Below are 12,875 nucleotides of genomic sequence, written 5' to 3'. Positions count from 1 at the left end.
ACCAAACCCAATAATTTGCAATGACAGAAAGCCTTTTTTAACAACTTTTTTAAGTCGAAAACCCTAAAACGGCCCAGAATAAAATAATATTTATGCAAAACGACAACAAAATAATAGCCGTACGAACTTGAGGCGAATTTTTTGATTTTTAAATTTATTTTTTAAGGTTCGCCGAATTTCGAATTTCAAGCCGAAAATTCGGCGAACCTTGTGACACAGATTTTAACCATAAGAAAGCAATTTTTCTTTCATAACAGCATCCAAATTCAAAGTTTGTGATCTTTTTCAATTAGCTCATTTTCTACACGTATCGTAGATCTAAGTCACTCATTTTTCTGTGTAGTTGAATTTTTTTGATATGAGATGCAATATAGGAAGCTTTTTCGTTAAAATTATTTTATTTTCAAATTAGAAAAAAAATCACCAAGGCTTCCCTGAGTTTTGGCACCAAGTCCGAGCCAAGATCCTTTTGCCAAGTTTTAACCAAGTACATGTCTCAACAGTATATCTGCATATCCTATCATTAGGTACATGTTAGGTATATACACATATCACCTAGCCATTTCTTACTTATTTTTAGCTTGACAACAATGCAATCAACACTCATATACGTGAATTTCTCACTGCTTGTTGAAATCCTATAATCCTGTGTGGACAAAGGAAGACGAGTTTAAAATACAAAATCAAATCCCCTCCTGCCTCCACATCTAGAGGGAGACAGAACTTCAATAAAAACCAAGTTCCCCAAATTTGTGACTGTCTGTCCATTTAGTTATAGTGATTACATGACAGTGAGGAGATGTAGCATCTGATGATCAGCAGATGGAATAATATCAAAAGACATCAAAGCTATTTGACAGAAAAGGTTGAAGTTGAAAAACGCATGCTACCATAATCCCCAGCCTTTCACAACATTTACATAAACTATTGAACAACACCTGTATGCTAGCAGCACAAAATTCAATAAATAATTTTGTTTGAATACAGGGTCTTCGGTCCACACACTAAACAAATATAAGAAATGATGAACATAAGTGTTCCATATGAACCAAGAAATGACCTCTTTCATGTTGTAAATCTGTGTTCTCTGATCTGGGGTAGCCAAAAGATCTTTAATTAACTTCTTTATAACCTGCCAATCAAATGAAACTGGCTTTCATGCTAGCAAAAGTTTTTTTAAATTAGAAATGTACTTGCACAGGATGCAGCATTTATATAACATTGCGAACTACACATCCATTCTATCTTTAGAAAACTACAAGAAATATGATAATCAACAATGCAGATATTGACCATAGTCATACCACATCTGGTGGTCCAAGATCATGGATGTCCTGTTTATCTGTGGGTGCAAAACTAAGCCTTACATTTTCCATAGCTTTTCTTACATCTTTGAAGGCTGCATCCTGCCCTGGATATACATAATCCTGATGAAATGAAAATGTATCAGAGATTTCTCATTAATTGATTTTCAACTTGTCTTATTTCGCAAAATCCTGTTACCAACTGAATTTGTCATTGGTTGAATGTCTACAGTGTCCATCCAAGACATGGATATTTCTACTTGCTGCAATTTTCATCAGAGAAAATTACACTTACCCTCCAAATTGATGGGTAGATAAATGAATATCCATCTCGTCTGTCCAAGTAAAGCTCATATCCAGTTGGCACTTCTGTGGAAGTAGACTCATCTTGAATCAGCTTACATATGACAGATTAAATTGCTCATTGGCTACCAGTGAAAACATAAGGCACAATCTGCAACATGGTAAAAGTATGTTACTCACCTACAGCCAATGAATTGTTTCTGGACAAAATACTTGCAGCAGATGTCCCTGTCCCTATTAGCACTTGCCTACGCCCAGTTACATCATCTGCTAAGTGAAATTATATTGAAAAACACATTTTAGTAGCTATGAATACCATATGCCCTTTCTAGATATACAATGATAGATGCAGATTAAATAATTGCAATATAACATCTAACAATGAAATTATAGAAAGATCTTGATTCTGGCAAAGAAAAGCTCACATTAATAAAGTATCCCTGTATTAGTATGCTAATGATTTCTTGCAGCAAAGCCTGTTAATGGGCGAATGAGGGTTCAACCTCCATCTAAAATAAAGCAGGAATTGTGTGGGCCCCAAGAGGAAGGTTGTAAGAAGGTCAATTTTTAGATGGTGCATCAAAGAGGAACCTTGGCCCATCAGGTGCAGGATATGTTGCTAGGGATAACAGAGGCAACATTCAAATGTTGGGAGCAAAAAGATTATCAGTAAGAACCAATAGTGAGGCAGATGGTCAGGCAGCATCACTTTCCATTAAGATGGCAATAAAAATGCAAGTAAACTTCATCTAGAAGGGGATTTGCAAAATATTATCAATTACATTATCAAGGGAGAATCCGGAGTTTGGTATTTGAATAAGCACATACGCAGGATCAAATCCTTTCTTGAAACATTCAATGACTTCAGAAATACAACCACAAAGAGGGAGGCTAATGAAGTAGTAGACAAGAAATCAAATATAGGGGTATCTTTGTCAGAACATGAAAAGGAGGAGATGGTGGAGGACTTCAGAAGCATTCATGGAGATATATTTAACATATAAAACTAGAAGAATAGCTTAGATCATAGAAAAAGTGTTTTGATCTAGATCGAAGCTCTAATCACCCCTTGATGTTAATTGAATCATTATAGCCATGATGTTAGAGTATTAACGTGTAGAAAGTCAGAAAAGAAAGGTGACTAGAAATGAAGCATTGATTTAAAACTTAGATGAGGACGAAGGACACATGAAGGACGAAGAATTCATGATTACAAATATCATAATCTAAGAACAAGGGTACCAAGATGAGTACAAGGTCTCGGGAAGACACCGTATGCTTCTAGATTGGGGAAAAGGGGATTTATATTAAGTAAAATAATAGTAGGAGTAGTACTGAAAAACAAACACCTGGTTGGGAGCCAAATAGTGGGCAGGTTGCAGAGAGAATGAAGGCTCACTTTTCATTAAATTCTACTAACTAGGTCCCAACATTAAAAGGCAATGTGACTTTGAGGAGGATGAAAGGAATCTTCAAAATCGACAATTCATGCCTCTGGTAGTATGTGGAGACCATTCTCGAGGAAGAATACTTGAATATAGACTTTCATTCTTGAACAAATCTAGATATCTCTTCAATCTTTTTTGCATGTTCTTTATAATTGGGAAGCAAAGAAGAGGCCCTTTAGGTTATGAAATAGTGTGTACTACAAAATTGGACTAGAGGAATAATCCCTATTTTGGGGAAATCAGAAACAGAGATTGGAATAGCTACAGTAGAAGGGCCATGGTGGGTGATGGAAAGCTCAAATCACAAATTTCAACCCTTCTTGGTGTGAGCACCTCCAAATTGAAGGAGAAGAGAATTGAATAGGGATGGGGTGATATGCAAGAGTTGTTGGTCTTTCTGCACTCAAGAGAGGAAAAGCAAGAAAACCAAGTGGAGGGGTGGCCGAGAGTGTTGAAGAGAACCAAGAGAAAGACAGGGGAGGGAGGCATGACAATAGAAGCTAAAGCAACACTAGCACGGAAGAAAAGGAAAGGACAAATCGACACAAGGGGAGGAATGTTCATCCCTATCAAAGTAGGTTGGCCATGCAGAAAGTGTTGTCAAATAAATAGTTTGCATTATTAGTATATCTTTGATCAGATAGTTTTATCCCAATTTTGATAGTAAAATGAGCTTAGAAGAATATAGTGTACTGGATTTCCAAGGTTGTAATCACAGCTTGGTTGATGTTAGCAATAGCGTATGTAAAGTTTACAGAAGGCAACTGATAGAATTTTGAGAATGCTAGACTATAATGAAAGATATGCAAATATGAACAAGAGGCAAAGCAATGTAATAATGTATCTTTGATATTATATTAATACAAACCAAAAAATACCAATCGATGAAAATTTACTTACAATAGTAAGAACTTAGAGAATAACAATGATTAACTCACGAAGATATCCCTAACAAAGCTATAAAGGAGTTTACTCAATTAAAAAATGCAAACTTGAGGCAATAGAGATGGTGGGTGCTGAGAACATTGCCCAGATCATATTGGACGACATTAATAATCGCAAAGGATCATTATGATAGGTGGGAAAGGCTACTACTGAGAAACATGGTTCTCAAAACCGCAAATTGCAAATCTAAGAGCTTGCCACTTCTCCGATAGGGCTTCTCAATCAATTCTGGCCAATGAACAAGAATACTTTTTAATTCCCCTGCACTTCAGGCTCCGCTACTGTGAGGCCTCGCCCCGACCCTTCGTAGCATAGTTGTTACCTTACTATTTTGATACTTAGGACTCGATACGTCGAGACATTATCGAGTACTTGAACATATTATATTATTTCATGTTGTGTGATGTTTACTTTCAGATATTTGAGTTCGTCATTTAATGCTTTCTGAATATGTATGTTGACGAAATAAGTAAATGCAGGATTAACACTTTGATTAAGAGATTTTAATGATTAAGAATATGAGCAGGATGAGAGAAACCCTAATTGATTTATAGATGTATGTTTTAATTTATGTGATTCCCTGATATGTATATACATATGTGCATGTGATTTTATGGGATTACTGATGTGTGCAATGAGTGTGCAAGATATTTTAGCTGAGAAACCCGACGGAGGAACGGAACTGATCCCTATGTGCCATTCGTGGAAACCATGTTGTTCGTATCTTATTTTATTGTGAGATGTATGAATGTATCTTTTCGTGATCAGAAAATGTTATGTTTCGTAACTGTGTTCTTTAGTGTCGCTTGACACTCGTGAATTTGCATATGCATTCCAGCATGCTAGTTAGGGTTATCTGTGTAACCTTTAAACCTAAGTTGGATTAAGTTAGTGTCTTTTTTGCTAATTTTTTTCTTAATCGAGTTAGCCCCCCCTAATCCGGATTAGTGCTTAATCTACATTTTAGAGTTGTTAGATGGTCCTAAGTTTTCTTAGCTTTTGTTTGGTTCTTAATCAATTCCTAAGACCTTTAAAACATGAAATTTTTATATCCAATGGGATATGGGTATGGGTTGGGGGTATTTTCCACCCCCTAAGCCCCTTTTATTGACTTTTGACGTCACTCAAAAAGTCTATTTTTGCCTTTGTGCGAAAATTGAAAATGGTTACCATGAGTTGCATGACCTCAACTCCACTTACTGGTTAACCTTAGGATTGGTTGGGTTAGAAACTTCTAGAATTGTAGGTGAGTGGGGGTAGTTATTGCCTTTTTGGTGGTTGGGGTGGGATATTATTTAGAGGCCCTTTTTGGAATAGTTTTGGTTGAGTCTTGGAAGATTGAAGGAAGGAAGGGAAAGCTCTTCTCAATTTGTTCATTTGCCATTACCTCTTTGTGAAGGTAGGAGTTCTTCATCTCCCTTGTCAATTTCTTCATGCTTGTTTCATGCTTATGCTATTGTGATGTTATTTGTATACTTGTATGTATGTTGGGTATGTTGGGAAGGATTGAAACCTTGTTTCTTGAATGCTTTTCTTTCATGTTTAGGTTTGAATTTCAAAATTTTCTTGTATGGGTGTTTTGGCATTACTCACCCTTGGATAGGGCAGAAGTGGCCAATTTCGAGAAATGTCCTTTTAGTTGGACTCCAACAGTGTAGAGTCTCTTCTCAGGACGAAAAGAGGGAGAGAGGGTAGGGTGTTATGGGCCCCTACCTGTCAGCACAAACCACGTATGAGTTTTGGCATGTAAGAATGGAAGAACGGAAGTTCTTGATTTATAGCCCCGATTGGGCACCTAGTTTGGTGTTGTGTCTGACATCTCCTGTTGGAAAAATCCACCTTTCCCTAGTTTTGATTCATTGTGAATCCTGTTGTGATAAATATGCATGTTTGATTTTGTCTCTTGGTCATGCTTGTTTGACACCTGATCAAATTTTGTTCTCTCCACGATCTTAGCAATGTGTTGCAGAAAATGATATAGATCCCTTGATAAGGGACATGAAGGAAATTATTTGATTGTTGAAAATTCGGGATTGAAATCCTATGAAAAATTGTATTTAATAACTTTGTTGTAATGGCAACGAAGCCAGGTTTTCTTCCTGGTTCTTTCTCGGCTGAGCCTTTGAATCAGGTTTGCCAGTAAAAATAGTGGTTGAGTATTATTGCTTCTCATGAGATTTAATCGTAATTTTCAATTATATGGATGCACATCAAAAAAATGAGATAAGAGGATGACACTTAATTATACAAATTTTGAGTCCAATTATGTTAAGGAAAGAAAAAAATGGGTATGGTTGATATTTCAATTCAAGTTTGTCCTTATTAGAAGATCAAATAAATCTTGTATTATTGTGACACAAACTATTGAATCCATGTTTTAAATCCATTCAAAAATATACCCCTTGTAAAAATAAAAAAAATACATTGCTTTGTAAATCCATACTTAGAAAAATAAAGACAAAGACAAAAGAGTTCCAAGAGAGCAAAAACTCTCTGGTTTTTGTATGGGAACCAAATTTAATTCTCCCATTTGGTAACAGAGAATATTCTTCCAAAGATTCCTACATTATCCCTTTTGTTGGAAATTATTCAATTTTTAAAGTCAAAATATATATATATATATATATATATATATAAAGCTTAAAATGAATGATGTTAGCCCACTTTTATATTTTTCCATATTTCAAATTTCAACCCCACTCCCATGTTGATGTCACCTCTGTCCATAGTGGTTGGGCACAGTATATATTTATGTGAAGTGAAAGTTTAGTTAAGGTTAGTTTTTGAGGGGGCGGCATAGTTTGGTAAGGTTTAATTTTAAAAACTTTTAAAACAATAACTGCAAACACCTTTTTTCTTCATCCCCACCACTTGCCTTTGGAGCGTCTAGCTAAGACTGCTCACGCATAGCAAGGTGGGGGGGGGGGGGGGGGGGACAGGACAGTCATGTTGTAGTCTTGGGCAGCGCATGACATGGGGAGGGTGGGGTAGATGGTTAGGGGGTTAGATTAGTTTTTTTTTATATATTGTTTATTTAACTTAGTTTAAGATTTAGTTAGATTTAGTTTAGGTTAGTATTAATGCTAGGTTAGTTATAAATTATGATGTGTTAGAATTTATGATAGTTTTTATTTATTAAGTTTAGTTAGTTTTAGTATTAAGTGTGTTGTTGATTTAGGTTAATTTAGCTGTGTTAATAATTTAATGCTTGAAGTTAATAACTTGGTTGTTTAGAATTTAGTTTTTAGTATTATTAATTTTAGTCTATGTTCCACGGAGTTTCCGGGACGGGGACGTTTTAGGGGACGGGGACGTGTTTCCGGTACGGGTACGGGTCGAAGCCAAAATTTAGGGGACGGGACATCAGGGGACGGCGATTAAAAACATAGGGGATTTTTTTTACTATAGAGACAAAATTCAAATATGTATATCATAACATTGATAAACCATTCACCATAGACATTTTAGAAGATAAATACATGGAATATTATCAAATGGCAAATACTAAGTGCTTCCATTATAACAATATCACATACATATATAGCAAAAATTAAAATGCCTAAAGGCTTCAAGTATCATGCTGAAATCAGAATGAAATAAAGAGAAGTCCAACTAAAATAGTTGGTAAATAGTAAATACCGAACGCAGTCTTGCCTCACTAAACACAATCTTTGCTCATTGCTGCTACTGCTCTTATGTTTTTTTCCTTCCTCTTAGCAAGTATGTTAAATCGAAAAATGAGTAGAAGAGTTAGTGTTTTAATGGACCAAATATGGGTTGCATATTGTTATTATGTCTTTAAGATGACTAGGGGCCACACGAACAACAAAAATTAGGAAAAAATGTTTTTTTGGGGATGGTTTGCCTTTACCAGATTGACTGGAAAAAAGGGGACGGCCAGCAGTTTCGGGGACGGATAGGGGACGGCAAAACTGTCCCCGATACTGCTGGCCGTCCCCAAGTTTCCTGCCCAAAAAAATTGGCCGTTTCGGGGACGTTTCTGAATTCTTCAAAAAAGGGACGTCGCAGGGTACGGCCAAAATCCGTACCCGCGTCCCCGTTTCGTACCCGGTACGGGTACTAGGGTACAGAGGCAGGAAACGCGTCCCCGTGGAGCATAGATTTTAGTTTAAAGTGTGCTTTAGATTAGTATTATTTGAATTTTGTTCTAGTAGAATTTTTAAATGATGCTTAACATATTAGTTTATTTTAATGTTGAAATTTAGTTCAATCTTATTATAAATTAGAGAATGATAAAATATTTGGTAAATGTATTATTAAGTTAGTCGAGTGATTAGTCGATAAATGTTATTTTATTTAGTACGTTCTTTTACTGATTAAATGTCAAAAGATTTAGATTAGAAGTTTGTGAGAAATGTTAATACTGATTATTTTATGATTTTATTTTAATTATGTGAGTTGAGTTTTGATGACTATTAGTTATAGATAAATGTATGATTTATTAACTAAGTAAATTAAGATTAACATTTTATTGTGTTATATTAGTTTATGTTATTTGATTATCGATTTGACTAATATAAAAGAGAATGAAATAGATTTAATTAAATGGAGCATCGTTGTTGTTTTTGTGAATTGAATTACTTAATATTAGTCTTGATTTGATAGATGTTTTACATATTAGGTTTAAGTATGATAGATTATTATAAGGTTAAAAGTTAGAGATCGTTAGTTGTAGTGAATGATTAGATTAGTTGAAGATGATATTATGTTTCATTTATTTTATTATTTAGTTGTATTTTAATTTAGTTATAATGTTATTATTTAGAACGTTTTATTTAAAATAGATTATAATTTTAACAAAATTGTTATTAGAATAAAGTTTTTAATTATAGTTAAGAGTTTTGATGAGTACATAAATTTATATGTTTTTTCCTTAATATTAGTTAGTAATTATTATAAATTTAAAATGCTTAGTAAATGAAACGATTTAATTTCTCCTCTAGACTATAACTTAACATGAATTGTAGAGAACCTTTACTTTAACTGTGAGCACAACCATATTAAACTTAGAGCATTTTAATTATTAATTTAAAAAAAAAAATTGTGTTTTTGCCCTCATATTTTTGGGCATGACAGCTACACCCAAGCGGGTTAACCTTCACCGCAAATACTGACTATCTAGTTCAAGGCTTTTCTATAGCAAAGTTAAACCTTTGGAGTTCTCCGGCTGGCAAATTCCTCGAACTCAATTAAAATGAAAACTGGATGTTGGATAATATTTGAATGTTTTGTATAGTTGAATAATAATTAATTTGATGCTTTTAGGAAGGAAGTTATAGATTTTCTGACTTCAATAATAAAAAGACTAGTGCCTCTGCTAATCCGGGCAATAGAGTCAACTTCAGTAAATTTTCACGTACAACTTGATAATGTTTTATGCACTTTACTGCAAACAATTAAATAATCAAGATGCGACAAATCAAATATATACGCAATCTTAAATTAGTCCAGACTGAAGATTAACTCCTCTGGTAGGGAGACAAATTGGACACAAATACGGAACCAACTATATATTTCACAATATTTGTGATGATCACACTCAAGATGCTAAATGACCATGTCCACTTATCTGATATTTAAATTGTATACAGAATTTCAAAAATTGATTACAAAGGACAATTCATCTGCATTTTAAATCTCCATGCCATTTAAAAATAAACAAAAGACTCTTTATTTTAATATTAAAATAAAATAATTGAATTTATATTACAAAGTCATATTAAACTACTTATCCCTCCATAAAGTAATATAAAATGCTTTTTCTTGTGAATCTGAATGTTCGGATTTGTCTTGTCACCCTCATTTATGTCCCCTTTTTATATATATCATATGAGAGGGAGGATGTGACCTTTCAAAATGAAAAGTCATTTCTCTTTAGTTGTTAATCGTTTATTCTTAATAATTCTAATTTTAATATTTCTTAAAACATTACTTCATGCTTCGACATATCATACCCTTTCACATTATCTTCGTTTCACAAATGATCAACTATAGAATAAATCGATGCTCTTATCCTCACCATATATGTTTTTACATATCACAATCAAAGGGTTCACTAGCCATGATAATTAAACCGGCAGCAGTTCTTCATCTTCAATTCCTGTGATGAATCTTTTTATTAACAATATCCATATATGCCAGGCGTGTGGACTGACATCTATCTGGAGCGATTGATGCTCGTGCATAGCTATAGATTTTGAACTACATCTCGCTATAATGGTCTTGGCATCTCCGTGTGAAACAATATCGCCTACAAAACACCTTTGATCATTAATTACCTATGCAAATCCAATCCCTTGCAGCACATTCATAGATGGCTGTCCTGAAATTTAACAGGGGTGCTTTCCAAACGCACAACTTCATTAAATTTGTTCATGTCTTCAATTTATACTTGCTTTCTATTCATTCCTGCTTGAATTTGGAAAAGTTGAATGTATATTTTCTGTCAATTGAAAAACACTTGGTGGGTCCTTTTGCTTATCGTGATTTCCTTCAACGAGTTTTTTGCCTCTTACTTTCATCGATATGTCTTTGAACAGACACACAGGCTTTAACCTTCTATTTATTTCCGTCCACAATTATGGCTCCTTACGGATGATGATATGGGTGCTCGAATACTTCCATCGAACATGCTAGCACAAACTGTCTCTACACTTGATGCAGTTTGCACGTATTTGTATCGATATTATTATAGCCATTATAGAAGCTTGGGATTTTGCAATAATAGTCACATGATGATTTTGTTCATTGTCTACTATTATTTTGTAGCCGGTTTTTATTTCTTTCAAAATCCTTTCACCATTGCCGTATATCTCACAACTATGGTATTCTTCAATTTATCATTTACGAGAGAGATATGTCTACAATTTCCTTTTGTGCTACATCAAACTTTCTAACTTTGCATGTTTGGAATAGTGACTAGAGCATCCTTGAAACACTATTACCTTGTTGATGGGACTTGTTAATGGAATCAGAAGATCACTTTGCCATAAACTTCTATCTCATTCATTCTTCATGGGCTTCTCCATTGTAGATATCTGTGCGAAAGCTTGAACTTTCTTATCGGTATCCATCTACTTCACATACTACTAGTCCTAATGAAAACGTCCCATACTTGTGGTTCATGTTTTGTTTATTAGATCTGTACATTCATCCATAAATTGGTTTGAATCTACGGGTCACTATACACCTAGCATAGGGAAATCACTGAAACATGTATGTTTACAACATGGAGTAAATAGATTAATGCACACCAACAATAGACAAGAACAGCAATACTCCTTTTATTATTTGCATATGCCAAAGAGATTACATAATGCTTTATCATGATGATGATTACAAAGATCTCGGATGGTGTACATATACTTTTCGAAGAACCTTCCTGAAGGGGTCCGTCGGCTACACAACAATTACTGAAGGGCTCGTCGGCTACATAATAAGAACCTTCCCGAAGGGGCCCGTCGACTAATTTACAATTTTACCGACAACATCATCCCCCCTAAAAAGAAAAAGTCGTCTCCGGACGACAATTATAGAATATCCAAGACAGATTAACAAAACAGAATACATTAACTAACTAAGTACAACAAGATAAATCTATTTCTCTCACACCACTTTCACATTCATCTCGTGCCTTCACCAAACTGATCTCCAAACCATGTTGCATCTGTAGCCTCTGCTAACACAATACTATCTCCTTAATCAAGCTGACGTTGCTAGCCACCTGTGCTGCTCTCTCTGCTTCCAACTCTTAGGTACCTGAAGCCAAGTGTCATTGTACTGCCTTCAACTAGATTATCAGCTCCTCTCAAGCTCTCTATGCATCCACCAAGACAGCTTCACATCCAACACCTACTCCAAGTGCCTCAAAGCATATCACCCCTCTTGAAAGGCTTGCTCCATTGATCTTTCCACCTTTGGCACACTATGCTTGCAACAGCTCCAGGTCTCATCAACTGGTCACACTTCCCACGACTGATAACTACACCGACTGGGGGTCTAAGGGGCAGCGCCCCCGCCGCCAAGACCAAATTAACACTCTCAACTCCACACAAAACTCCATGGAACACACCATTTTTGTGATTTTCTTCTGATCCCACACTCTTTTTGCCAACCATTTGCGTTTTCTACCTGTTTATGTCTTTCCCTTACCTTCGGCATCATACATTATTCATTCTAAACATTTTTGATTTGTCGTCATTTTTTTATTTTTATTTTTTTTTAGAACCTCCTATCACCCTACTTCTGTGTTTAATGGTGTACTGCAATCTGCTTCCCTTCAAGTACGGTGATCTCTCTTATTATTTCGCAACTTCACTCCATACGGCTACATGATGCAATGCTTCTGTAATGTATTCCTTTATCCGTACAGCCATACTAGCCTCTGCTTGACTACAATGGACTTTCCTCTTCCATTGGTTCTCTTCAAATCACGTCGTATGGCCTTTGTGTCTTGCTGAAACATACGGTCTCTACTTCTCCTATATAGGATTCACTTTAATCTAATCTCTCTGATGCCAATACAAGTTGTACGGTGCCATTACTGTGCAAGGGCCATTCGTTGTTTATTAGCTACTAACTGGAGAAAATACCGTATGGCGGCCAATAGAAAATTCGAAGGAAAAAATCTGAGTCAACTCCTATTTGCCATACGGTGAAGGTGTCTTACTTAGCCGTACGGTGAAGGCTCTTAAAATGCGTACGGTGTCTACTGAAATCTCCATATGGCAGCTACCTGGAATCACCGTACAGTGGCTGCCAGCTGATGCTATACTGCATTGACATCGCTTGCCTTCGTTTTAATTCGCCGTACAATGTGAAAACAAAATCTTTTACTGTGTTTTCTATACGGCCA

General features: G+C 35.4%; 1 protein-coding gene across 2 annotated transcripts in view; it reads right to left on the bottom strand.

Annotated features, from left to right (window-relative positions):
• LOC149577578 (photosynthetic NDH subunit of lumenal location 1, chloroplastic-like) overlaps positions 1-12,875 on the bottom strand; it is a 199,430-nt gene that overhangs the window by 111,376 nt on the left and 75,179 nt on the right. The window contains exons 3-6 of one of the 2 annotated variants that reach the window (XM_089824429.1): positions 1,788-1,877; positions 1,600-1,673; positions 1,305-1,427; positions 1,061-1,132 (exon numbers count right to left, since the gene is read on the bottom strand). In XM_089824429.1, coding sequence (XP_089680555.1) covers positions 1,061-1,132; positions 1,305-1,427; positions 1,600-1,673; positions 1,788-1,877 — 359 coding nt within the window. The remainder of the gene's footprint in view (positions 1-1,060; positions 1,133-1,304; positions 1,428-1,599; positions 1,674-1,787; positions 1,878-12,875) is intronic. The other variant, XM_089824439.1, reaches the window with a different exon arrangement.

Source organism: Cupressus sempervirens, chromosome 1 (assembly GCF_028749045.1).
Source record: "Cupressus sempervirens isolate cs-2001-9-10 chromosome 1, ASM2874904v1, whole genome shotgun sequence".
Lineage (NCBI taxonomy): Eukaryota > Viridiplantae > Streptophyta > Pinopsida > Cupressales > Cupressaceae > Cupressus > Cupressus sempervirens.
The sequence above is the reverse complement of the archived record's forward strand: the minus strand, read 5'-3'. Positions and strand labels throughout refer to the sequence as shown.